Source organism: Pleurodeles waltl, chromosome 4_1, assembly GCF_031143425.1.
Source record: "Pleurodeles waltl isolate 20211129_DDA chromosome 4_1, aPleWal1.hap1.20221129, whole genome shotgun sequence".
NCBI lineage: Eukaryota > Metazoa > Chordata > Amphibia > Caudata > Salamandridae > Pleurodeles > Pleurodeles waltl.
The window spans coordinates 277,792,790-277,816,257 of record NC_090442.1 but is presented as its reverse complement, the minus strand read 5'-3'; the positions used below and the strand labels follow the sequence as shown (position 1 = coordinate 277,816,257).

The 23,468-nt window shown below is 45.1% G+C and overlaps 1 protein-coding gene across 2 annotated transcripts in view; it reads right to left on the bottom strand.

Moving 5' to 3' along the window:
- Window positions 1-23,468, bottom strand: part of ARFGAP3 (ARF GTPase activating protein 3) — a 326,353-nt gene that overhangs the window by 41,601 nt on the left and 261,284 nt on the right. For both annotated transcript variants that reach the window (XM_069228315.1, XM_069228317.1), the window contains 2 exons: window positions 12,092-12,215; window positions 7,668-7,758 (listed from right to left, as the gene is read on the bottom strand). In XM_069228315.1, the coding sequence (XP_069084416.1) occupies window positions 7,668-7,758; window positions 12,092-12,215 (215 nt within the window). The remainder of the gene's footprint in view (window positions 1-7,667; window positions 7,759-12,091; window positions 12,216-23,468) is intronic.

Sequence of the window (23,468 nt, the reverse complement as noted above, 5' to 3'; positions counted from 1 at the left end):
TTTGGCAGAAATTTTGGATTTGTTCTTAGAACTATTTTATTGTTGTGTATTTGAATAAATGGTTCTTGTATGGTAAATGCCTGTATTTCACTTACTCTTCTGAGGGATGTGATTGCAATGAGAAATGCGACCTTCCAGGTTAGATATTGCATTTCACAGGAATGCATGGGTTCGAAAGGGGGACCCATGAGTCTTGTTAAGACGATGTTAAGATTCCATGAAGGAACTGGTGGTGTTCTTGGTGGTATAATTCTTTTTAGCCCTTCCATGAATGCTTTAATAACTGGTATTCTAAATAGAGACGATGAATGAGTAGTTTGTAGGTAAGCAGATATAGCTGCGAGGTGTATTTTTATAGATGAAAAAGCGAGATTTGCTTTTTGCAAATGTAGTAAGTATCCTACTATGTCTTTAGTAGAGGCATGTACTGGTTGTATTTGATTGGCATGGCAGTAGTAAACAAATCTTTTCCACTTAGATGCATAGCAGTGTCTAGTGGAAGGTTTTCTAGCTTGTTTTATGACCTCCATGCATTCTTGTGTGAGGTCCAAGTGTCCGAATTCTAGGATTTCAGGAGCCAAATTGCCAGATTCAATGATGCTGGGTTTGGATGTCTGATCTGTTGTTTGTGTTGTGTTAACAGATCTGGCCTGTTGGGTAGTTTGACATGCGGTACTAGTGAAAGGTCTAGTAGAGTTGTATACCAAGGTTGTCTTGCCCATGTGGGTGCTATCAGTATGAGTTTGAGTTGGTTTTGACTTAACTTGTTTACTAGATATGGAAGGAGAGGGAGAGGGGGAAAAGCGTACGCAAATATCCCTGACCAATTCATCCATAGAGCATTGCCTTGTGATTCGCGGTGTGGGTACCTGGATGCGAAGTTTTGGCATTTTGAGTTTTCTCTTGTTGCGAACAAATCTATCTGGGGTGTTCCCCAAATTTGAAAGTACTTGTTCAGAACTTGGGGGTGAATTTCCCATTCGTGGACTTGTTGGTGGTCTCGCGAAAGGTTGTCTGCTAGTTGGTTTTGTATTCCTGGAATAAATTGTGCTATTAGGCGAATGTTGTTGTGAATCGCCCACTGCCAAATTTTTTGTGTTAGGAGGCACAATTGTGTTGAGTGTGTTCCTCCTTGTTTGTTTAGATAATACATTGTTGTCATGTTGTCTGTTTTGACAAGAATGTATTTGTGTGTTATTATGGGTTGGAAGGCTTTTAACGCTAGAAATACTGCCAACAGTTCTAGGTAATTGATATGAAATTTTGTTTCGTGTATATCCCATTGTCCTTGAATGCTGTGGTGATTGAGGTGTGCTCCCCACCCTGTCATGGAAGCATCTGTTGTTATAACGTATTGAGGCACTGGGTCCTGAAATGTCAGCCCTTTGTTTAAATTTTTGCTGTTCCACCATAGAAGCGAGAGGTATGTTTGGCGGTCTACCAACACCAGATTTTGAAGTTGACCCTGTGCCTGTGACCATTGTGATGCTAGACACTGTTGTAAGGGTCGCATGTGTAGTCTTGCGTTTGGGACAATGGCTATGCATGATGACATCATGCCTAGAAGTTTTAGCGCAAATTTTGCTTGTATGTTTTGGTTTGGAAACATAGCACTTATTAGCTTGTGGAATGCCTGCACTCTTTGTGGACTTGGAGTGGCAATTCCTTTTGATGTGTTGATGGTTGCTCCTAGATATTGTTGTGTTTGACACGGTTCTAGGTGTGATTTTGTGTAGTTGATGGAAAACCCCAGTTTGTGAAGGGTTTGTATGACAAAGGTGGTGTCGTTTGCGCATTTTTTTACTGTGTTGGTTTTGATTAGCCAGTCGTCTAGGTAAGGGAACACATGTATCTGTTGTCTCCTGATGTGTGCTGCTACTACTGCTAGACATTTTGTGAACACTCTTGGTGCAGTTGTTATTCCGAATGGCAACACCTTGAATTGGTAATGTATTCCTTTGAATACAAACCGTAGGTACTTTCTGTGAGAAGGGTGTATTGGTATATGAAAGTACGCATCCTTTAGGTCTAATGTGGTCATGTAATCTTGCTGTTTGAGCAGTGGAATGATGTCTTGTAGTGTGACCATGTGAAAATGGTCCGATATGATGTAGGTATTTAGTGTCCTGAGATCTAATATTGGTCTCAATGTTTCGTCTCTTTTTGGAATTAGAAAGTACAGGGAGTAAACTCCTGTGTTTTTTTGTTGTACTGGTACTAATTCTATTGCATCCTTTTGCAGTAGTGCTTGAACTTCTAGTCCTAAAAGTTCTAAATGATGTTGTGACATTTTGCGTGTTTTGGGGGGGATGTTCGGTGGGAAGTTGTGGAATTCTATGCAATAGCCATGTTGGATTATTGCTAATACCCAATTGTCTGTTGTAATCTGTTGCCAAGATTGGTAGAATTGGCTTAGTCTTCCCCCCACTGGTGTTGAGTGAAGGGGTTGCGTGACTTGAAAGTCACTGTTTAGGTGGAGGTGTTTTTGGAGTCTGGAATCTTCCCCTACTCCTTGGGAATTGACCCCCCCGATATCCCCTGAAACCTCCCCTTTGGAAGGAACCCTGATATGGTGTGGTTCTTGATTGTTGGCTGGTGGTGTCTGTGGGTTGGCCACGAAACCCCCCTCTAAATGGAGTTTTTCTGAAAGAGCCTCTGCTCTGCGGGGAGTAGAGTGCGCCCATGGCTTTGGCCGTGTCTGTGTCCTTTTTCAGTTTTTCAATGGCTGTATCCACTTCCGAGCCAAACAGTTGTTTCTCGTTGAAGGGCATATTAAGGACAGCCTGCTGGATTTCAGGTTTGAAGCCTGAAGTGCGTAGCCAAGCGTGTCTCCTTATGGTGACAGCAGTGTTGACTGTTCTTGCTGCAGTATCGGCTGCGTCTAGTGAAGAGCGGATTTGATTGTTTGAGATCGTTTGTCCCTCTTCCACTATTTGCTGCGCCCTTTTTTGGTATTCCTGGGGAAGATGGTCTACGAGTAGTTGCATCTCGTCCCAGTGTGCGCGGTCATATCTGGCCAGCAGCGCTTGAGAATTTGCGATGCGCCACTGGTTGGCTGCCTGTGACGCCACTCTTTTCCCTGCCGCGTCAAATTTTCGGCTTTCTTTGTCCGGAGGTGGGGCGTCGCCAGATGTATGTGAATTTGCTCTTTTGCGAGCTGCCCCTACTACCACAGAGTCGGGTGTTAACTGCGAAGTAATAAACACTGGGTCTGTGGGTGGTGGTTTGTATTTCTTATCCACCCTTGGGGTGATGGCTCTTGATTTTACGGGCTCCTCAAAAATTTGTTTTGCGTGCCGTAACATCCCTGGTAGCATTGGGAGACATTGATATTGGCTATGTGTAGCCGAGAGGGTGTTAAATAAGAAGTCATCCTCTATAGGATCGGAATGCAGTTGGACATTGTGGAAGTCTGCAGCCCTAGCCACCAGTTGCGAGTATGAGGTACTGTCCTCTGGCGGTGACGGCTTTGTGGGGTATGACTCGGGATCATTGTCCGGCACTGGGGTGTCATACAGGTCCCAAGCGTCTTGATCCTGATCGTCATGACTTATGGTAGTTTGCGCTGGTGAGTGCATTTGTGGCGGTGTTTGTGCCGGCGATGCCTGTGGAGGAGAAGGCGGAGGCGTGACTTTTTTAACCACTTTGGCTTGTGGTTGTGTGTCATCCTTTGGAAGTCCGATCCTTCTTTTCCTCATGATTGGGGGAAGGGTTGATATCTTCCCTGTATCTTGCTGGATGCACAGTCTCTTTTGTGTGTAGTCCGATTCTACACTTTGGAGCTCTTGTCCAAATTTGTGCATTTGGCCACTTGGGCCCTCATTCTGACCCTGGCGGTTCTCTACCGCCAGGGCCAACGGGGGCGGGAGCACCGCCGACAGGCCGGCGGTGCTCCCTTGGTCATTCTGACCGCGGCGCTTTGGCCGCGGTCAGAACGGGAAAACCGGCGGTCTCCCGCCGGTTTTCCACTGACCTTAGAATCCTCCAAGGCGGCGCAGCTCGCTGCGCCGCCGAGGGGATTCTGACCCCCCCTACCGCCATCCTGTTCATGGAGGAAAAGCCGCCATGAACAGGATGGCGGTAGGGGGGGTCGCGGGGCCCCTGGGGGCCCCTGCCGTGCCCATGCCAAAGGCATGGGCACGGCAGGGGCCCCCGTAAGAGGGCCCCGCAAAGTATTTCAGTGTCTGCCTTGCAGACACTGAAATACGCGACGGGTGCCACTGCACCCGTCGCACCTTCCCACTCCGCCGGCTCGATTACGAGCCGGCATCCTCGTGGGAAGGGAGTTTTTCCCTGGGCTGGCGGGCGGTCTTTTGGAGACCGCCCGCCAGCCCAGGGAAAAACTCATAATACCCTCCGCGGTCTTCAGACCGCGGAGCGGTATAATGGAGGGCGGGATCCTGGCGGGCGGCCTCCGCCGCCCGCCAGGGTCATAATGAGGCCCTTAGTCCTTGTTCCTCTGAGTAGGATGAAGGTGTGGTATTTTTCGGCGCCGAGAGAGAATCTTTTTTCGGTTTCGGCACCGACAGAATTTTTGTTCCTTTCGGCATGGATTCTCGGTGCCGATGTTTTTCGGTGCCGGTATCTTGTTTTTGTCTCTCGGAGCCGCTTTCTCGGCTCCGAGGTTGCTCCATGGCGGTCCCTCGACCGGAGTCGGGTGTCTTTGCTATGGGCGTGCCCTTTTTCGGCCCCTTCGACGGGTCGCCTGATTTATGGGTCGAGCCATGGCCTGTTGGCAGTGGCGTCCCCTGGGCTTTCGGTTTGTCGATGGATTTACTTTTCGACGTCTTACTCACAGTTTGTTGCTGTTGTTCGACGTCGGAGTCTCCGGATTCTGATTCCGGAACCGAGAATGTTTCCTCTTCGTCGTCGAAACGTTGTTTTGTCGACGTGGACGCCATTTGGTGACGCCTGGCTCTTCGGTCCCGGAGTGTTTTTCTGGACCGGAAGGCTCGACAGGCTTCACAGGTATCCTCCTTGTGCTCGGGGGACAAGCACAAGTTACAGACCAAGTGCTGATCTGTATAAGGATACTTACTGTGACATTTTGGGCAGAAACGAAACGGGGTCCGTTCCATCGGCTTCGATGTCGCACGCGGTCGGGCCGACCAGGCCTCGATGGGGGATCGAAACTGCCCCAAAGTCTTCCGATGATCGGTGTTGATGTACCTAACTATCCCGATACCGAACGGAACAATACCGACGCTTTCTTCCGAGATTCTGACTAACTTTCCGAACCGAAACACGGAGCGAAAAGGAATACGTCCGAACCCGACAGCGGAAAAAAACAATCTAAGATGGAGTCGACGCCCATGCGCAATGGAGCCAAAGAGGGAGGAGTCCTTCGGTCCCGTGACCAAAAAGACTTCTTCGAAGAAAAACAACTTGTAATACTCCGAGCCCAACACCAGGCAGCGGACTGTGCCAAACATGTGTATCTGCAGCAACATATGCCATCGAACATTAAGTTTCTCTTAAAAAAAGAAAAATCAATCCCAATAAATCTCTAAATCCTGAAACCCACATCATCAGCTGCTTTCTGAAGGTTGTTGGGGTCCAGGTAGGCAGGGTGTTTGAGGAGTTGAGGGGTATTTGTAGAGGCAGGTCCACAACCCCTGTATGCTTTGCACTTAACTCCCCGTATTCAATTCAGTTACCAGTCTGCATGTTTTAATGGATAAAAAAACCACACATGGTAAAGCATATAGAGATGAAATCTCCACCATCAAGGAAAGCAGAAAAAAGAGGCGCTGTATACGAAAACAGAAGAGAACAAACATTGGCAAAGACAACAAATGCATCGTTGGCTGCAGCTGTTTGGTGTCATCAACATTTATTTTTGTCAAGGTTTTTGTAAAGCGTTATTTTTTTGCAGTGGTTGCTGGATCCTCATCGATTTAAAAATAAATAAGTTAATATTTAGATAAGTAAATACATAGAAAATTTTCTAAAAGCAAAAATGCTTTTGGTCTCAAAAAGCAAACATTGACATGGTCAGTAGTCTCTAGCATTAAAGGAACTACTTTATGTGCGGATGTGCTCCCTGTGAAAGAGCGGACTGCTATCACTCTGAGTAGCTGAAGCTGGTTGACCTACTACCTCATGCTGTGTGGTACCATGGGCAGCGGAAAAATTTGAATAAACCAATAACAGACCAACCAATGAACAGCCTGGCTGAAAGCCCATATAACCAAGTATATTACATTAAACATATAACGCCAGACCTTTAAAACAAATTTGCATTTTGTCACCAAAACAAACACTCTAGCATTCTGGTCTCATTAAATCCCTTGTTAACCCAGGACAGAACCACGGAATGGGGCTGCTTAGTCTGCATACAGTCTGCTTCAGAAGTATGAACGTATGGGGAAAGTGTTGCTGTATGGTAGGAGTAGCAAAGCGTAGCAGCAGAGTCTGGGTGGGAGTGCTTTGATAAAAAAATAAAAAAATGCACACAAAAGCCAAGCACAATGAGAGGTCTGAGGGAAGGAAGAGACAAGGAGGGGAGAGGGAAGAGGGGGAGCATGGAGAGTAAGAAGCGATGAGGACGTGAGGAGCAATCTGCAGAAGTAGAGAGCAAGAAACACACGCACTCCGTTGAAGTGCAAAAACCTAAACAAAAAAGTAGATTCCTGGGGTGGAGCTGTGGAAAAGTACAAGTCATGTACGAGGGGAAGGATAACACAGGAAGAGAAAGGAAAGCCATCAAGTAAGATGCAAGCAAATGAGACTGACAAGTAAGCCAACCAATACTTATCAAAGGGCTAACCCAAAGTTCACTGTAGGCACTGGTTTTGGCCTCAATAGGCATTCACCGAGAGACAGCGAAAAGCAATCTGTAGGTGCGATCTAGCAAGGCACTTATGCTGTAAGGAGGAAGGATGTAAGACTCCAGAAAGGAAAAAGTAGACTGGTAAAAATCCATTAATCGATGTGAAACTCATACGCTGTTTGAACGTCGGATTACTCGGACCGACTTGGCTTCATTGCGCTCCTTTCGGGCTTATCATGGCCTTTTACATCCAATCATCATTCTCTCTACTTGATGCCCCAAGTTTTTCCTGAGAAACCACGTTACAGTGATTTGCTGTTCCATTTTACTTGTGAACGTCACCTCGTACAATTTCATCTTCATGCATTATACTTTGCCTTGAAAAAGTCCTTTGGACGAAACACGTGTTGGCTGTTTTGTGCTTTGTTATACTCACCAGAAATAAAGACTATTTATTGGAAGAAGAAGAAGAATTTCTATATGGACTTTACTTTCTTATTGTTTGGACTACCTTTTGGAGTGCTCTGGTATTTTGCTTAATAAATCGATGTGAAAGTAATCATGGTGGCAAGAACGCCAAAGCACAAGTACCATTTATCAAATCAATTAGCTCAAGACCAAAGGAATGTCCCACAGAAGGGCAAGGCCATGTAATCAATGGTGGGAAGGTGAAATTAGTCTGCGGTAGTATCTACAGCATTATATTGGCCCTTGGGAAGTAAAGGCGTGGATACAAAAGGTACAAACGTTTGATATTACTATTGCAAAGTGCTTCAGGGCCCTTTCATTGGTAAAGCAGTAATGCCAGTATAGCTCCTTTATGACGAATTTGCAGAAACTCACATGTAGAGCAGACAATAAGAATAAAAAATACACAACTGCATTTTTACATTACCTGTTGGTTGTTTTTTCTGATCTTCAAACAGATCGGCTGAACTTATGGCTGAACTCGTAGAAAATCTTTCGAGTCGCGATCTAGCTTCATACTAGGTAAAAAAGGAAATGGAATTAGGACATTCTCAGCTCTGTTCACAGAGTACAACTACGGCATATCAGCTTTTTGGGATGGTTGGGATTCCTCTTTACAGGTTACAGAGGAAATGTTCCAGTGCAACCAAACCTCTATCACACAACCAGAAGACCGGATACACACTCCAAAAGCATCAACATTAGAAAGGTCATTCTCAAACAAAGTATTTCACTGATTTAGAATTTGGCATACAGGTGACGGATATCCCGTCTGCCGTATTACAATGTCCCTAGGATAGAATGGAATCATAATACGGTAGACAGGATATCCATCACAGAGCAACACTGTCCACCAAACTCTAAATCAGGCCCAAATACGTGACAGCAAATTTGTCTTTCCCAGACACGGAATCCCAGAGAAGGGGAGAGAGACAGAGAGAGAGTGTTTGGATGTGTGAGGGGGGTTGATGGGTGTGTGTGGTGATATATGTGTGCGCGTGTGTGTGTGCATGTGAGATAGAGAGAGAGAGATATAGAGAGAGCTATGCTAGTAGAATGACACACATTGGTACAATCTATACCACTATGCCATGGAAAAAAATCACTTTGTGTGGTGTAAAATTAAAACTGGACTTTGCAATTCATAAACCCACATTACAATCAACTATCCCCAGGGTCTGATTTTCAAGATAGAATTACATATATTAAAGCTGGATTTAGAGTTATAAGTTGCTTAGAGATTTATACACAGTGTATAATACAGCCTGTCATCTTGCAATTTCCATGCCAATTACTTTCAAAAGGTGACCTCAACCTGTTGTCTCTGCAATTTACTGTTTGCAATCAAAAAGATCTGGTCACTGTGAGGAAAAAACAATTTTAGAAGGAAATCTGGCTAAAAGTAGGCTTTATGTTTTTGTGCAGTTGAGCACTAGATGGTTGTTTTGCATCTGATATTGGATGTATGAGAGAAAGTCAGCGCAGTACTTGAAGGAGGGTAAGTGTCACACTTAGGGGCTCATTATGAACACGGCGGGAAACCCTGCCATGTTGATGCTGGCGGTCTTTTCATAGACCGCCAGCCCCCTTGAGACCCTGCCAGACGCATTATGAACAATCTGCTGGGCCGGCGGGCAGAAACACTGTTTCCGCCCACCAGCCCAGCAGAATGCAGGGCCAGGACAGTGCGGTGGGTGCAGCAGCACCCGTTGCGCGGATCACTGCCCGTATCGGGCAGTGACCTGAGCGACGGGCCACTGCACGGGGGCCCCTGCACTGCCTATGCGAAGTGCATGGGCAGTGCAGGGGCCCCCAGAGGGGCCCCAGAGCACCCTTTCCGTCAGCCTTTCCCTGGCAGAGTAACCTGCTTACAGTGCTGCCCTGTCGGATAATGATATCTGCCATCGTCAGGCTGCCTGTCAGCGGTAGCCTGGCAGTGGCGGAGTGCCGCCAGTGGCGGTCTTCCTTTGTTTATCATATGGCGGTTCAGACCATCATGCCAGTGGCGGTCTTTTCCGCTGCCGGCATGGCGGTCTGAACTGCCGGGTTCATAATGGGGCCCTTAATCTTTTCTATAGTTTAATATTTTCATAACTTTATTGGAGGTGATCATGGCTGCTGGGGAGAAGTGGAAAAGAGTGAATCACAGTCTGTCCTGTGAATGAAGAAAGATTAAAACAGGGCTAGGACTGGGACATTGTTGGAAATGGCCCTTTTTGCAGGGTTATCTCCAGACTTTTTGCCTTCTCCCTCCCATTTTTTCAGACCTATTTTTGCTGGTTTTAGGACTCTCAACACTTTACCACAACTGACCTGTGCTAAAGTACAAGTGCTCCCTGTGCCAAGTGTATAGGTGATTAGTTTCTCCATGATTGGCATATCTGATTTACTAGTAAGTCCCTAGTAAAATGCAAAATGTGTGTCCAGGGTCTGTAAATCAAATGCTACTAGTGGGCCTGCAGCACTGACAGTGCCACCCACATGAGTTGCCCTGTAAACATGTCTCAGACCTGCCACTGCAGTGTGTGTGTGCAGTTTTAAACTGCCATTTTGACCTGGCAGGTGTACCCACTAGCCAGGCCGAAACCTTCCCTTTTACGAAATGCAAGTCACCAATCTGTTAGGCCCAAGGCAACCCCATGGGCAGGATGCAGTGTATTTAAAAGGTAGGACGTACTTGTGCGTTTTACATGTCCTGATAGTGAAATACTGATACATTCGTTTCTCACTGTTGTAAAGCCTATCTCTCCCATAAGGGACTGCCTTGGATGATCTTTTATGTGTAATTTCCCATTGGAGGAGATAGAGATTTGGAAGTTGGGGTCTCTGTACACACAATTTAAAAATACAACTTTGAAAATGCCACTTTTAGAAAGTGGGCATTTTCTTTCTCAACCATTCTGTGCCTCTGCCTGTCTGCTGGAATACACGCCTGGGTCAGGATGACAGTTGGGCCGTTTGTAAATTCACTCTACACAGTAACACAAAGGGGGCTGAGGTGTGCCCTGCATATCCTGATGAGTCTCTCTGGACTAGAGTGGTGGGAGGGGCTGACACACCTGAATAGGGCTGTGCCTGTCCTCAAAACAAAGTAGTCTCCAACCCCCAGGAGTGTGTCTGGGGCCAGGGCAGGGAAAGGCAGGGTCTTGTGCACTACAAATACTTCTCTTTGAGGTTTGCCTATCTCAAAGACAGAAATGGGTATAAGTACTGGATCTGACACCACAGAGATAGAATCCTTCTGGACTGAGGACATTCTGCAAGGAAGAAGAGCTAGATGCTGTAGGAGAGACTGCCACTCTGCCTGTTGCTTTGCTGTGCTAGCCTGCTGCTTGCTGCCTCTGTCCTGGGAGTGAAAGGACTGGACTTGGCTTTTTACATCCTGCTTTCCAAGGTTCTCTAAGGGCTTGGACTGAGCTTATCTCCAGTTAAGAAGTCTCAAAGACTTAATCCGCCAGCACCTGGGCTCTCTTGCTGAGAGTCCTGACTTGCCAAATCCAGTTCCTAAGCCCTTGGGAGTGAGTTCTGGTGCAACCAAGAAAAATACAAGCACACGGGCTCCAGAGCAAGTTCGAAACCGGAGCCGCTGTCCAACTCCATGCCACTGCCTGCACCAGAGCTGGGGTCCCCGGAGAGTCCTGCAACTGACCTGTCGCCACCACATCACCTCCGAAATCCTGCCACAGAGTCTAGAGCGCCATGTCACCGACATCCGTGTCACCCAGCTCTGACTCCACGCAGTACCTGTAGCTCCGGGGTGTGATTGTGACATTGAAGTCGCTGCCTCGCATCTTGACCTGCTGGATTCATTGATCCCTCTCCCCCCAATCCCTCCCCGTCGTAAGGAACAGACACTCACCACCACATCTGACCTGCGAGGAAGGAACCAACGCCTCACCGCCCCTGCCTAGCAGTAAGGAACTGACGCCTCGCCGCCCAGGTAGCAGAAAGGATCCGCCGCCGAACTGTCTCCAGTGATGACTCACCTCCCCGACTCTGTGCAACGTCTTTGTTTCATCGTCGTTTTTCAAGGTACTGTACACCTAGGGTCAATGCGACTCCATGACTCCCTCACGAGTGGTGTCGGGCTTTCGGAAGCGACTCCGTTAAGACACCGCAATAGCCCCAGTTGGAGCTTTTGTGTTTCTAAGCGCTATAGTAGGATTTAGTCTTAGAAAATTCATATCTGTACTTTTATTGTTTTGGTCTTGTTTTACTCAGATAAATAAATATTGGTTGTTTTTCCAAAGTGGTGTGGAGGTGTGTGTGTGTGTGTGTGTGTGTGTGTGTGTGTGTGTGGAGGTGTGTGTGTGTGGAGGTGGAGGTGTGTGTGTGGAGGTGGAGGTGTGTGTGTGGAGGTGTAGGGTGTGTGGTGTGTGGGGTGTGGGGGTGTGTACAAATACTTTACACATTGCCTCGGAGATAAGCCTGACTGCTCGTGCGAAGCTACCAAGGGGGTGAGCAAGGGCTATCTTAGCTGGGTGGCTCCCTTACCCTGATTAGAGTGAGGGTCCCTACTTGGACAGGGTGTAAACCACTACCAACTAGAGACCCCATTCCTAACATCCATTTATTATTACTGTAAAGCATTCAATCCTTTGAAAGAGGACAGGATTTGTCTACTGTGCCAAATTTACCTCTAAGATCCACGGGGCTCCTTCTAAAGTCTCACCATAACTCTAATAATCTCTTCGCTGCCCCCCCAAGGTGCATTTTTTTTCCTTACAGAACACAAGGTGTCTGCAAACAATTTACATAGCTGGTACATTACTGAGACAAAGAGAACGCATAACTAAGCACAATCTGGAAGTGCATGTGCATACTGTTTAATTACACTGGTGAATAACTTACTTCAGCGTTATCTTGCTTCCCAAAGTACATGTCGGACGAAATCGCTTTAGCACTTCCAAACTTCTTCTGAGCATCATCAGTACTTGGAGGAGTTTCATATTCCTGCTTACGACGACTAGTTGGTCTAAAAATATCAAATAAGTAGGATTGACATCAAGGAACTCAAAAGTGCAACCTTACTAGCAGTTCATTTACCAAGGACTAGCAAAAGAGTGGCAACAAGTTAATTAACTGTGAAGTGATCTTGCCATCATTTCACATCTCCAGAAGCACTGCTCCCAGCTGAAGGACCAGGGGTCTGTGTTGAAGGCAAATGAAATAATGATGACACCGCAGATACACAGTTCCTTATCAAGAAGGCAATCCATGGGGAACTAGGAGAATGTTTAAAATAATTAGGCAGTCTGTACTCTCCCAATTTACAGAGGTTCTCTGTAGTTTCCTACTTTCAGAGTAGGATGCTTAAATTTGGGCATCATTTTAATAGGCAGCGCTAGGGTAAAGTTCTGTTTTGTCCAGGTTTGCTAAAGCAGAGAATGACTAAATGGATTTCTAAGAGTTATTAAGTACAGCAGCATGGTAACAGAATGCACTGCAACTAGTTATTTGTACCTCTACTCGTATATGCCCAGAATATGCTTTCAGATGTTAGAGGGTTCTTTGATATTAAGCAACGCTACTTCTAAGACAGGATTTTATGTCAACCCACAAAAAAACACTGTACTAATGTGGCAACAGAGGCTTTAGATCCAGGTAACAGCTCAGTCTTTCGACAATGTCTCAATACAGGTGAACATCAGTGACAGTCCTGAGGCCCAAGAAGTCTTACGTGCAGCCTAAGCGTTTGTCTTAATGTCTCAGGTTTATTATAACATTAATTGCACATAATACCTACAGTGTCCAGAATCAAAATATCAGTGACTCTGTAGGAAAGTAATTCATGCTCTGATAATGTTGGAATTCGGTCTTTTCTCAGAGTTTCTACTTTGCCCGCTGTATTCTAGCTAGCTTGACCCTTGTTAACATAACAAATATGTTTAGTACACAATGCCCTCCCCCCCTGCGGCACCTTAGCACCGAATTCCAGAAGCTTATTGTTTCCTGACTAAAGTGTATTAATTTTACAGACCTTAAAGGACAAAAAGCTGAGTGGATGCGCTGGGGATGAACCTGTGACAATGAAGTCCAACAGATTTCTAGAGCTAATGCCTTAGTCCACTCAGCCACCAGACCTCATGGAACACTGAATGCAGACAGAGATGGTTGGTACTGGCCAGCCTTAGGATATGCCAATCTAGAAATAAATAAGTGGTCTTCAGAGTAACAAGGGCTACATTTGCATTACATTGTGACACCCCAAAGAACAGTTCTGCAAAAATATTTACAATAGGTAGCCAGTATCACAACGAACAAGTTACATACCTTTGGTAAAGCTCTGTTTGAGGCTGCCCACACCCCCAGATGCAGAGCCCCAACATCAAATTTGCTTTGGCCAGGGCCTTCATGGATAGAGCTCAGTTCAGAATACAGCTAGGAAAAGAGGGTTGGTGAGGAATCTGCAGTTAAATAGAGTCTCTAACAGAAAGAGCATAACCGTTTTTCTGATAGAGACTGCTAACTGCAGAATTCTCACCTCTTCAACAGATATTAGAGCAGTACATATTAGAAGGGGGGTCAGTGAATTGGCTCAAACCAAAAATTCCTGCAGGACCGAGCAGTGAAATGCCTCTCTCAGTGAACCTTACCATCCAGACAGTAGTGCTTTGCAAATGTATGAAGTGACATCTGTGAAACCACCAGAACAGGAAGTTGTGAGCCAAGGCAGTGGTAGCAGCTTTGGCTCTGGTAGAACGAGCACACAATTCTCCTGGACGCTACTTTTTGGCCAATGCGTTGCAGATCTGGAAGTAGAGTAAAATCCAGTGTGAGATGCTCCTTTTCTGCACGGGCTTGCCTTTTTTAGCTTTAGTAAATTCCAAATATAGCTGATTGTCCACCTGGCGCTTTGGTACAATCAATGTGAAAGTGTAAAAGTTCAGTGCTCTTTTGGGGTCCAAGAGATGGACCTTCTCTTTAGAAGGTGAGGTGGAGCATAAAAAGCTGCCAGGGTGATGGTTTGACCTACACAGAGCATCAAACTTTTGGTAAGAAGGAACCTTGTGTAAGCAGAACCAATTTGTCTGGAGAAGAAAAGTGTTGTATGGTGGACTGATGCAGAGAGCATGACGCTCTATCACTCACCATGCCTATGTTATGGAGACGTCGAGCACTGTCTTAAGGGTGAGAAGCCACAAAGGGCCATTGTGAAGCAGCTCAAAGGGAGTGCACATCAAATATATGCAGACATATTTAAGGTCCCATTGTGGCAAGAGAAAAAGAAAGGGAGGAAACAGTTGTTGTAACCTTTCTCAAAACTATTCACAACCGGTGATTTAAACAATGAGTACTGGTCTGGCAACTGTAAAAAGGCCCTTAAATTGTGCCAAAAGCAAAAACCTTGCCAGATGAAGGACAAAGCAGACAACAGAATGTTAAATACCTTGGCCTGGAGGGGCGGAGTCATTCTGGGGTGTGCTGCACCAAGCCACAAATTTGTCCAAGTGACTGGCATATGCAGTTTCTGTCAAGGGGTGCCTGGCTGCCAAGATGACATCAACCAACTCCAGAGGAGGAATACAAGGTGTTCCTTTCAATCTCATATTTATGAAGGTGGGCACTGCAAAGGCCCTGGTACAGTTAACCTGCTCTGTTGCTGCAATAGTAGGTCCTCATGGAGGGGCAGCCTGATCGAAGAACAGTTGCTCAAGCCCAGGATCACTGAATACTATTCTCTTTGCACCCAGTCCGGAGCCACTCAGATGATTTGGGCCCAGTTGGTCCTGATCTTCACAACTCGGGTCAGAAGAGGTATAGATGAGAAGACTTATAGGAAAGATGCCTTGGAAATTCAAACACGTAGAACTGTTGACATTGCTTGTTCTCAGCTGTGGCAAAAAGAGCAAAAGTTCCCCTCATTCGCAGAAGAGACCTCATGCCACCTCTGGATGTAACTGCCACCGGTGATTAGCTAGGCGTCTACGGCTCTGCTCATCTGCTCTGGCGTTCACAGATCCTTCCAGGTAGTTCACCACCATGAAAACCCCATGGCGGTCCAGTCAGTTCCAGAGGCATTGCACCTCCTGTCACAGAGCCCAACGACATGCTTTTTGCAATACCACAAAGCACCTGTTTAGAAGCACCTGTAGCAGCCTCCTCTTGAATGCCCCTTTCAATGCCAAGCAGATGGGCCACATCTCTAAGAGGTAAATATAGAGCCAGGTCTCCTCCAGAGACCTCTGATCGCCACATCTCCCAAGTCGCCACCCCACGCAGAAAACACACATAGGTCACCACTGGGTGAGGTAAGGAGAGGGGCCTGCTGCTGACTGAATCACTGTCCGGTAACCACCACTACAAATCTTTTGTAGTCATTTTCAAAATCTGGACATGGTATGAAAGGTCCATGAAGGTCCAGTGCCACCATCCAGTCTCCAGGACCAAGGGCAGATAAGTCCAGAGTAAGCATATTTTGGAGGAATGCATTGAGAGGGGTCAGGTCTAAAACAGGATCAAAGCAGAATCTGCCTTGTCCCAAAAAGGCAATTTCCATAAAGGAGCATGTCCATAGGGTACACCTGGGCATACTCTGAAAACCCAGGCGACCACAAACAGGTTTGGCAAGACTGCTGCCAATTTGTCCATGCCAGGACCGTCCTGTATAGCTTGGATGAGGAAAAGTCGGAACACTTCAGGTACAACTGGGAAGACTTGACCCACCAATGCTCAAAGAACATGGGAATAGCAGTCCAGCATGCAACTTGCATTGACAGACCTGTCAGCCAAACTGGTGGAATAAAATACCTTTTCTCCAAAGGTTCCTACTCTTTTGGACTCCTTATCTGGGGGAGTAGTCTGAAAAGTGTTTGGATTAGTTCGGTTAGTCGATGCCCAGACTACTAAGCTCTCAGGAGAGTTGTGCTGAGACAAAAATGCAGGGGTGCCCAGGCCAAGTCAGTAGCAATGTGCAACATGGTAGTTTACTGGGGGGGCAACAACAAGGTTCTGCTCAAAGTAACAGTGACAGGCTTATTAATAGAGGTTTGGTAGTGGTTTACCCTAGCTGGACAACTTCAGTCAAGTCACTGATTTGCACTGCTAAAGAGGGGAGCTGGAGGTCAAAACCCTTAGCTAACTTCAGCTGCATTCACATGGCCACCTTAAAGAAGCATTCTTCTCAGTTGTAGGATCTGGGGGTGTGAGGAGGCAAGAGTCAGGAGAGGTGACTATGCCGGTGGCATCTTGTGGGCCATCATATCAGTTGTCTTCATGGTAGGGGGAGACCAATTTCATCCCCTGCGTCATACTAGTTATCAGAATCATGCCAAACAAGGAAAGTAATGTGAGGGATTTTCCTTGGGAAGGTGGGACATCAAGTGGTGTAGGTTGGAGGTCGACGGCAACCGAGCACATTCTCCTCCATGGACTATCAAGTCAGCGTTGATGTTCCAGGAACCAGCGTCAGCCACGGAGCCAGAAGTTGTGTGGCCAACAGAAGCAACCCGGTGATGGGTTCAGAGGATCCAACTAGTACTGAGGGTAAGCCTGCTGGCAAGAATCTATATATAGGGCCCTAAGGCTCCATGAGGCTCATAGGTGCACCACAGGGAGTCAGACGGGGGCTCATAGGTGCACCACAGGAAGTCAGAAGGGATCTGAAGAGTCGGAGCATGGCCTTGTGAGACTCTTGGATCTGTCTCTATGTCGCAGATGGCCCATTAACTCAGGTTGTGCCACAGCAATTTGAGGGAAGGGTTCTGACATTGGCAGACTTCAAGCTAGAAACTAAGGGGAATTGGACCATCTATGCTCCATTTCACAAGTTTGAGAGTGGTAGAAAGGAGCCGAGTCCAGTTTGAATTTTTTGTGCTTCTTCAACTTATTTAAAGCGTGAAGATGATCAGCTTGCGTGGTTCCTAGACCGGAAATGAGACCAAGGCCAGCCCTTGGACTGATCACTATGTGAGGTTTTCTGATGTTTGGCAATAAAGAGCTTCGCCTCACAATTCCATTTAGCCTTCTGGTTCATTAACACATAGTCATTGCAGGCTTTAGAGTTGTGGCTCAACCCCAGGCACCATAGGCAAACCTGGTGAGGATCTGTGACAGACATATACTTGCAACAGTCCTTACAGTGTTTGAATCCTATTATCTTGGGAGGGGACATTTGCCTTGCACACTGAATTAATTTTGGTCAAAAAACGGTTTCAAAGGACGAGAGCTCTGGATCCACGTCTAGTGGTGAGGACAGAATGATGTGAGAGCATGGGAGTGGCATCTATGTAGTCCTCGCATGTCATTTCAGGAGCCGAATCGCATCCATGAGGAGCTTCATAGTACCACCCATCAGCATGCACCAGTACTGCGCAATTTGTTTTAGATCCAGTCTTGCGCCTGGGAAACATTCAAAAGATGAGGAATCTGCAGTTATAAGTCTCTATCAGAAATGGTGGAATCGGAGTCTATACTATGCTCATGAATATCAGCAGTGTGCAATATTCCTGATAATGGTCTGCATTGACGGGTCGGATATCTTGAATTCTCCCAAAGAAATGCATTTTCCTTCGAGAATATAATACAATTTCTATTTAAGGGGTAGGTTCTCTGTTCTCCTCCACTTTTATTATTTCCAACTTGCCATTTGGATTAATTTCTCTATCTAAAAAAACTGCATTGTGTCACCCTGTTACATTCCTTTGCATTTCTGCTCCTCACCTGACTTTGTAGGTGTAACCTCCTATTTATTCCCTTCCTTCTCTCCTGCCCCCTCCCTTTTTGACACAAGTAGAGAATGCCCATTTCCTCTCCACACAGTCCATCTGCTACATCCACAAGGTACCCAGCAACTAGACTCCTTCTACTCTCCCTTCCTCCTCCATCCCATGCTGCTTTGTGGTATTTTAATATATATTCTTACACATTTCTACCCTAAATTAACATTTAGTAGGTGATCAACAAACATCCTTAAATTTTGAAAAAGTGGCGCAGCATTATGCTCTCTTACCTGTGCTTCCTGCCAGATATCTACTTTATATTCAGGATTGTTGGACAAAGACCACAGGCTACTGCAGTCTACAGCAACCAAGTTTTTAAAATGTTTGTCTAAAGTCCTTTTTAGGTTATCTATTCCAAAAGGTATTACTGCAATGTTTTAGGGACTGTTCATTATTAACCAGATTTTGATAGAGACTGCGAGATTCCCTTAGTCAGTTCGTCATTGTATAAAATTATAATCTGATTAATAGTCATTTTAACCAGGGAGCAAAATTCTAAATATTTCCTTGCATTCTGCACTAAAGTTAGGGTCTTGCAAGCAAGGAATGAGAAATGTTAGCAAGTCACAGAGATAACTCTCAAATATCCTTAAATGCCTGTAGAAGGTAAAGATACCAGATGGTTAACAGATAAAAAACAAATGTTGCTTTAACCAGCAAATGTAAAGTAAAGGCCAACACCAGGGACAACACATATCCAAGGCAGTATACAACCAGCTAAGTAGCACAGGTGCCTGGCACAGGGCATAGTATCTTATGTCACTGGAAACAATGAAAGAACACGTGCACCAAGTACTGATAACATCAAATTATAGGCATCAGTTTTAGCATACAATAATACAATCCAAACTGTCCACTGACAGCACGTCTTAAGATCATAACTAACCAACAATATAAAGGGACAAAATGTTCTGATCAACCTCGGGTGAAGGGATGTTAAGTTTGTAACCGAAAAACTGCTTAAATATGCCTGTTGTAGTGATCTATGCAAGTAAAGCACCCATTGCACTTAAGTGTTCCCTCACTTACTTGCTCTCAGAAAGCCTCGGACTACGCATGTAGTTACACAGTATTCTCGCAAAGTAGATCCCAAGCATTTAAACGAGATGCTCACAATTTTTCAGAACAGGAGGAAAACTCATTGGTGATTTTCAAAACAGACTTGTTTTGAAGTGAATTCTGGATGTTCTGTACCTTGCTGCAATACACATCATCTAGTACACCTGCCATGTCTCTAAGATGCATCGGGACCAAGCGGTTGGCTCTGAAGCAACTCCTAGTCAATAAGGCCAGAAAGATTCGTCAGATGTCTGCAGTGGCCCTGAGTCACCTAACATGTTAGCAACAGAACACCTTCAATAATCAGATCCTCAAAGTAATTAGCAGCTGCCTATTTCCCTTAAAGGTCTAGAACCAACCTGATCAAAGGCTTAATGTAAAAAAATAAATTAAAAAAAAAAAGTTTGGAATAAAACCCGTCACCCTCCTTCCGCCATAAGGAAGGCAGCTGTAGTGCGTCCCCTGCTCCTGCACAATATACAGCTCACTGTGCTGTTAGGGTAGAGTTAAAGGGTCTCAATTTAATTTCCAGTTTTACACACTTAACAAGAATGTAAACAAGTCTTTTCCACATCAAACTCCTAATGCAATCTCAAAGAACAAGCTGGACTTGAGAAGGATGTTTACTAATGAAGGGAGAAAACAGTATCCAGTTTTAAACCAATTTACGTTAATCTCCGGGTTCATAACGAAAAATAATCGCCCCCCCTTGCAAAATGTCAAGAGGGGCCTGGGTCTCCATTGTCTCGTAACTATTCATTGGTCTTGTGCTAAATAGGGGGTCCACCTCAAAGGTTGAGGATCCCTTAAAGGATCGAGGCTCCCTCTTTCACCCCAAAAGGATCAATGGACCACATGGCCGCGGGGGCTTGCATTATGCCCCTGGGTTCTGGTTTTAGGAGGTAAAATGCCTCAAATGGATCAGACATGATCAAAAAATACAAATTCCAGCAATAACAATGACCCAACTCCGTGTCTTCAGTTTAAGGGTGCTTAGAACAAGAAGAACCAGAAGCTGTGCAAGTGGTGAAGATGCAACAAGGAAGGGGTGGAGGGGACTGTGGGTGAAACTCTCTCTTTGGGGTGTACGGGCCTTCTCATTTCACACCAACACAATCGTCTGCAATGAAGTGTCTCGCACTCAAATGAAAGCCAACGCATGGGGCTACACTGGAATCAATGATTCCATTAAACAGAAATGAAATCCAAGTATATCACAAGGATCTAAGAAGCGTTTTTAGTGAACCCATGATAACCCTGATATTCTGTACACATGCTTAAAAACGATTTACTAATGCTCAGAAACAAATGTATCAATATAGAGAATTACAGAAATCAACTGGTATCAGTGCAGACAATGTGTGAACATTTGCTGGATCTATTTATCATGCGGAGTTAAAGTTAGGTTGACAGAAGTGCACTTTGGAAGCTATGAATTGCAGGACGAGATATTATTTGTTCACCGGGGAAACCAATTTAAAATTTTAGAACAGAATAAAAGCTCTCAAATTTCATATTTATAAAAGACAATTCACGGGCATATACTTCAATAGATATATAAAGCTATTAAATTTTAATGATAGAATAACAGGTGCGAGATGAAATTAGCCACAACATATTCAAACAGGATAGGGTAGCGCAAAGGTCAGGTTGCACAGAAAAAAGCAACCAAGCTTTATGTGGCTACAAAAGGAATCTAAACTGGGAAATGACAGACTGGAAACACTGGTGACTATAAATAACCTTCATATTGATTACCAGGAATCAGGGTAACATGAATAAGCTTTCTTCCTCAGTATTCCCATTCCAGAAGGGTGAGGTCATATCCGGAAGGCAGGCTGCGTGGTTTGTTTTTAATCTAAACATGCACTGGCAAAGCCTATAGGTGCGGCTTTAATGTGCCAACTGATGTAAACATAGGCATTCACAAATGCTGTGTATTTAATTAGAACCTGACCTACTGCAACAAACATTGATTTCGTTCTGTACAGAATGTACTTAGAAGAAAAATACCTCAATGTGACAAATAGCTTGATGACTGACTGTACTTTTCATATAGTCCCTCATGCATTGCACTTCCTGGAAGGCAGAATGATACATCGGACAGCCAATAAAATAAGGTGAAACAGTAATACCCCTCTGGATGGCTCCAAAGCTCATTCGATTTACATTTTAAAGAACTGATAGCAACACAACTCACAGGCAGGTGCGATGTCAAACTAGACATAAAAAAAAAAAATCACTGGCAAAGTCATCAAGTCTGGCCATTTTGCAAGGGCCAGACTTGATGACTTTTCCAGTGATTTTTTTAAAAAATGCACTGTACTGATCCTGGTACTGCTAGGCTATTCGACCCTGTTCTCATTTAAGCATCCAGTGGCAGGTGAGGCAACTGGTACCTTTGTGGCTAAAACAATGCAAAGACAGAAGGTGCACGTCTGTAATTACCGATCGATCTTCACATTTCAGTGGCAAATAGATCAGAATGCAGTTCTACAGCTCTGCCAAAGACGGACAGCAGGGGTTGACGAAAGTGACCAACAGTTAACATTGTCTCATGACCCTTCCATCGGCTGCTTTTCTGTTGCTGTTTGGGGACAGATAACCTAGCACAGAAACATTCAGCAGCAACATGCACAGAAAGGACTGTTTACACAAAGTTCCACGTGACCACCTTCCATCTCACACAAAGAGTTTGCAGAGGGTCACACAATCTGACCTCACTTTGTGAGAATGGATACGGAACGCTGAAGACAGTGATGTTCCCCCTTCTGTTGTACCATTAGCAAGGCACTCATTACGAGACTGACAAAACCCGCTTCTATAAACACAGTTACCAGCAGATCAGTATCACAAGCGTCTGTCTGCTGGGAGGGACACAGCCTTAACTATTCTGACCGCCCACATTTCATCAGGAAAGGCCTCAGTGGACTGGAATCAGTGTAGAGCTGACAATGTTGGTCTGTAAACCTAGACGCTAAAGGATCGTGGCTACAGCCTAAGTACCGAAGAAAGTGTGGTGGTGTTGGGGTGGGAGAGCTTTCATGAGCCGTCTAAGCAGAAGTAAACAATAAGCACTGGCAAAGCCATAGGTCTTACCTTGACAACCCTATGGTGTCCTTTATTTATTTTTTCCAAGCAATGCAATAGAATTAAAAGTGTAAAAGGAATTTTTTTAAAGAAAGTAAAAATGTCTCAAGGAGATATGTAGAAGATTGCAAAAAAAGTAAGCAAAAATATTCCATTGTAAAAAATGGTCCTTCGCAGAAATGTAAAACACTTTAAATTAAACTGGATATGAAAAGCAGGGATTGGCCTATTGGCCTGGAAGTAGTTTCTAAGTGCATGTGTGCAAGCATAAAAAACATCACTCACAGTGAAGTGAGCTAACCAATCCTGGAAGCAAAACGTGAATGACACTTGAATGGACCAACGGATCAAGGGGGAGCGGAGAGAATGCTTTATTGTGACTTTGTCAAATCAGTTGACGCTCTCTCCAGGCCGAGCATACAAATTGTGTTTCTTCTTAGCAGTACTGCTATAACTGCCATGTATTTCGAGAAGGGTACTTGAGGCCAAAGTTAACACTTCGTGTTCTGATGGTCCTTTCCCACAAGGAAACGTAGGAATATCCGGTATCTTGGAGCAATCAAGATGTGGAAATAAGCACCTTGCAAACCGTCTCACCAATGAATCCTCTTGATGGGGTTAGGGATGAATTTCATACAAAGCTAACATCCTCAACTTTTCTTTTTTTGATCGACTTTGTTGATGTTTTCATGCTCAGAATGGGTCAAAATGCTTGCTTTCGTACTTTTTGTTAAGAACCAGAAACTAGTAGTATTAAATTCCCTTTTCTTTTTAGAAATGTGGCACACTCTCCACAGATAGCTGCTTGAGAACATTAGTGTATGTCAAGCAGTGCTTAATTTGTACATAAAAAGGTGCCGGTGCTCAAAGCCCTCCTCTTGAACACGCGGCTGCTGCAATTAAATGTGGGAACACGGAATACTGAGGCAGGGTAAACCTGAAGCCATCTCGGGCCTCTTCAATTTATATAAAGCCACTCCCTGCCCCCTCAGCTCACTCTGGCAGCTTTTTGTTTTCTCCCTTTGTGACGCTTTTTCGTTTTTCTCTTCCTCCGTCTTTCTCATATGTGTCTTTTGCTCGCAGCAAATGCTGGAGGCAGAAGAATAAGCCCCAGCCCTCACAAATAAGTGCCGGTACTCAGCACCGGATACAACAAGCACATATTAAGCACTGATGTCATGCCTTTTAGAAGAAATCCACAGAATCACTGCAGTCATCTGCTGCTGACCAAAACACGCTATTTAAAAACAAAGGTGTATATATTGGCACTGTTGCTTCAGAAATACATCTTAAGCAGCAAGTGACACGCGTTTGAGTCATGGCACTGTGTTGTGTGGGGTCAGATGCAAGGATGTCTA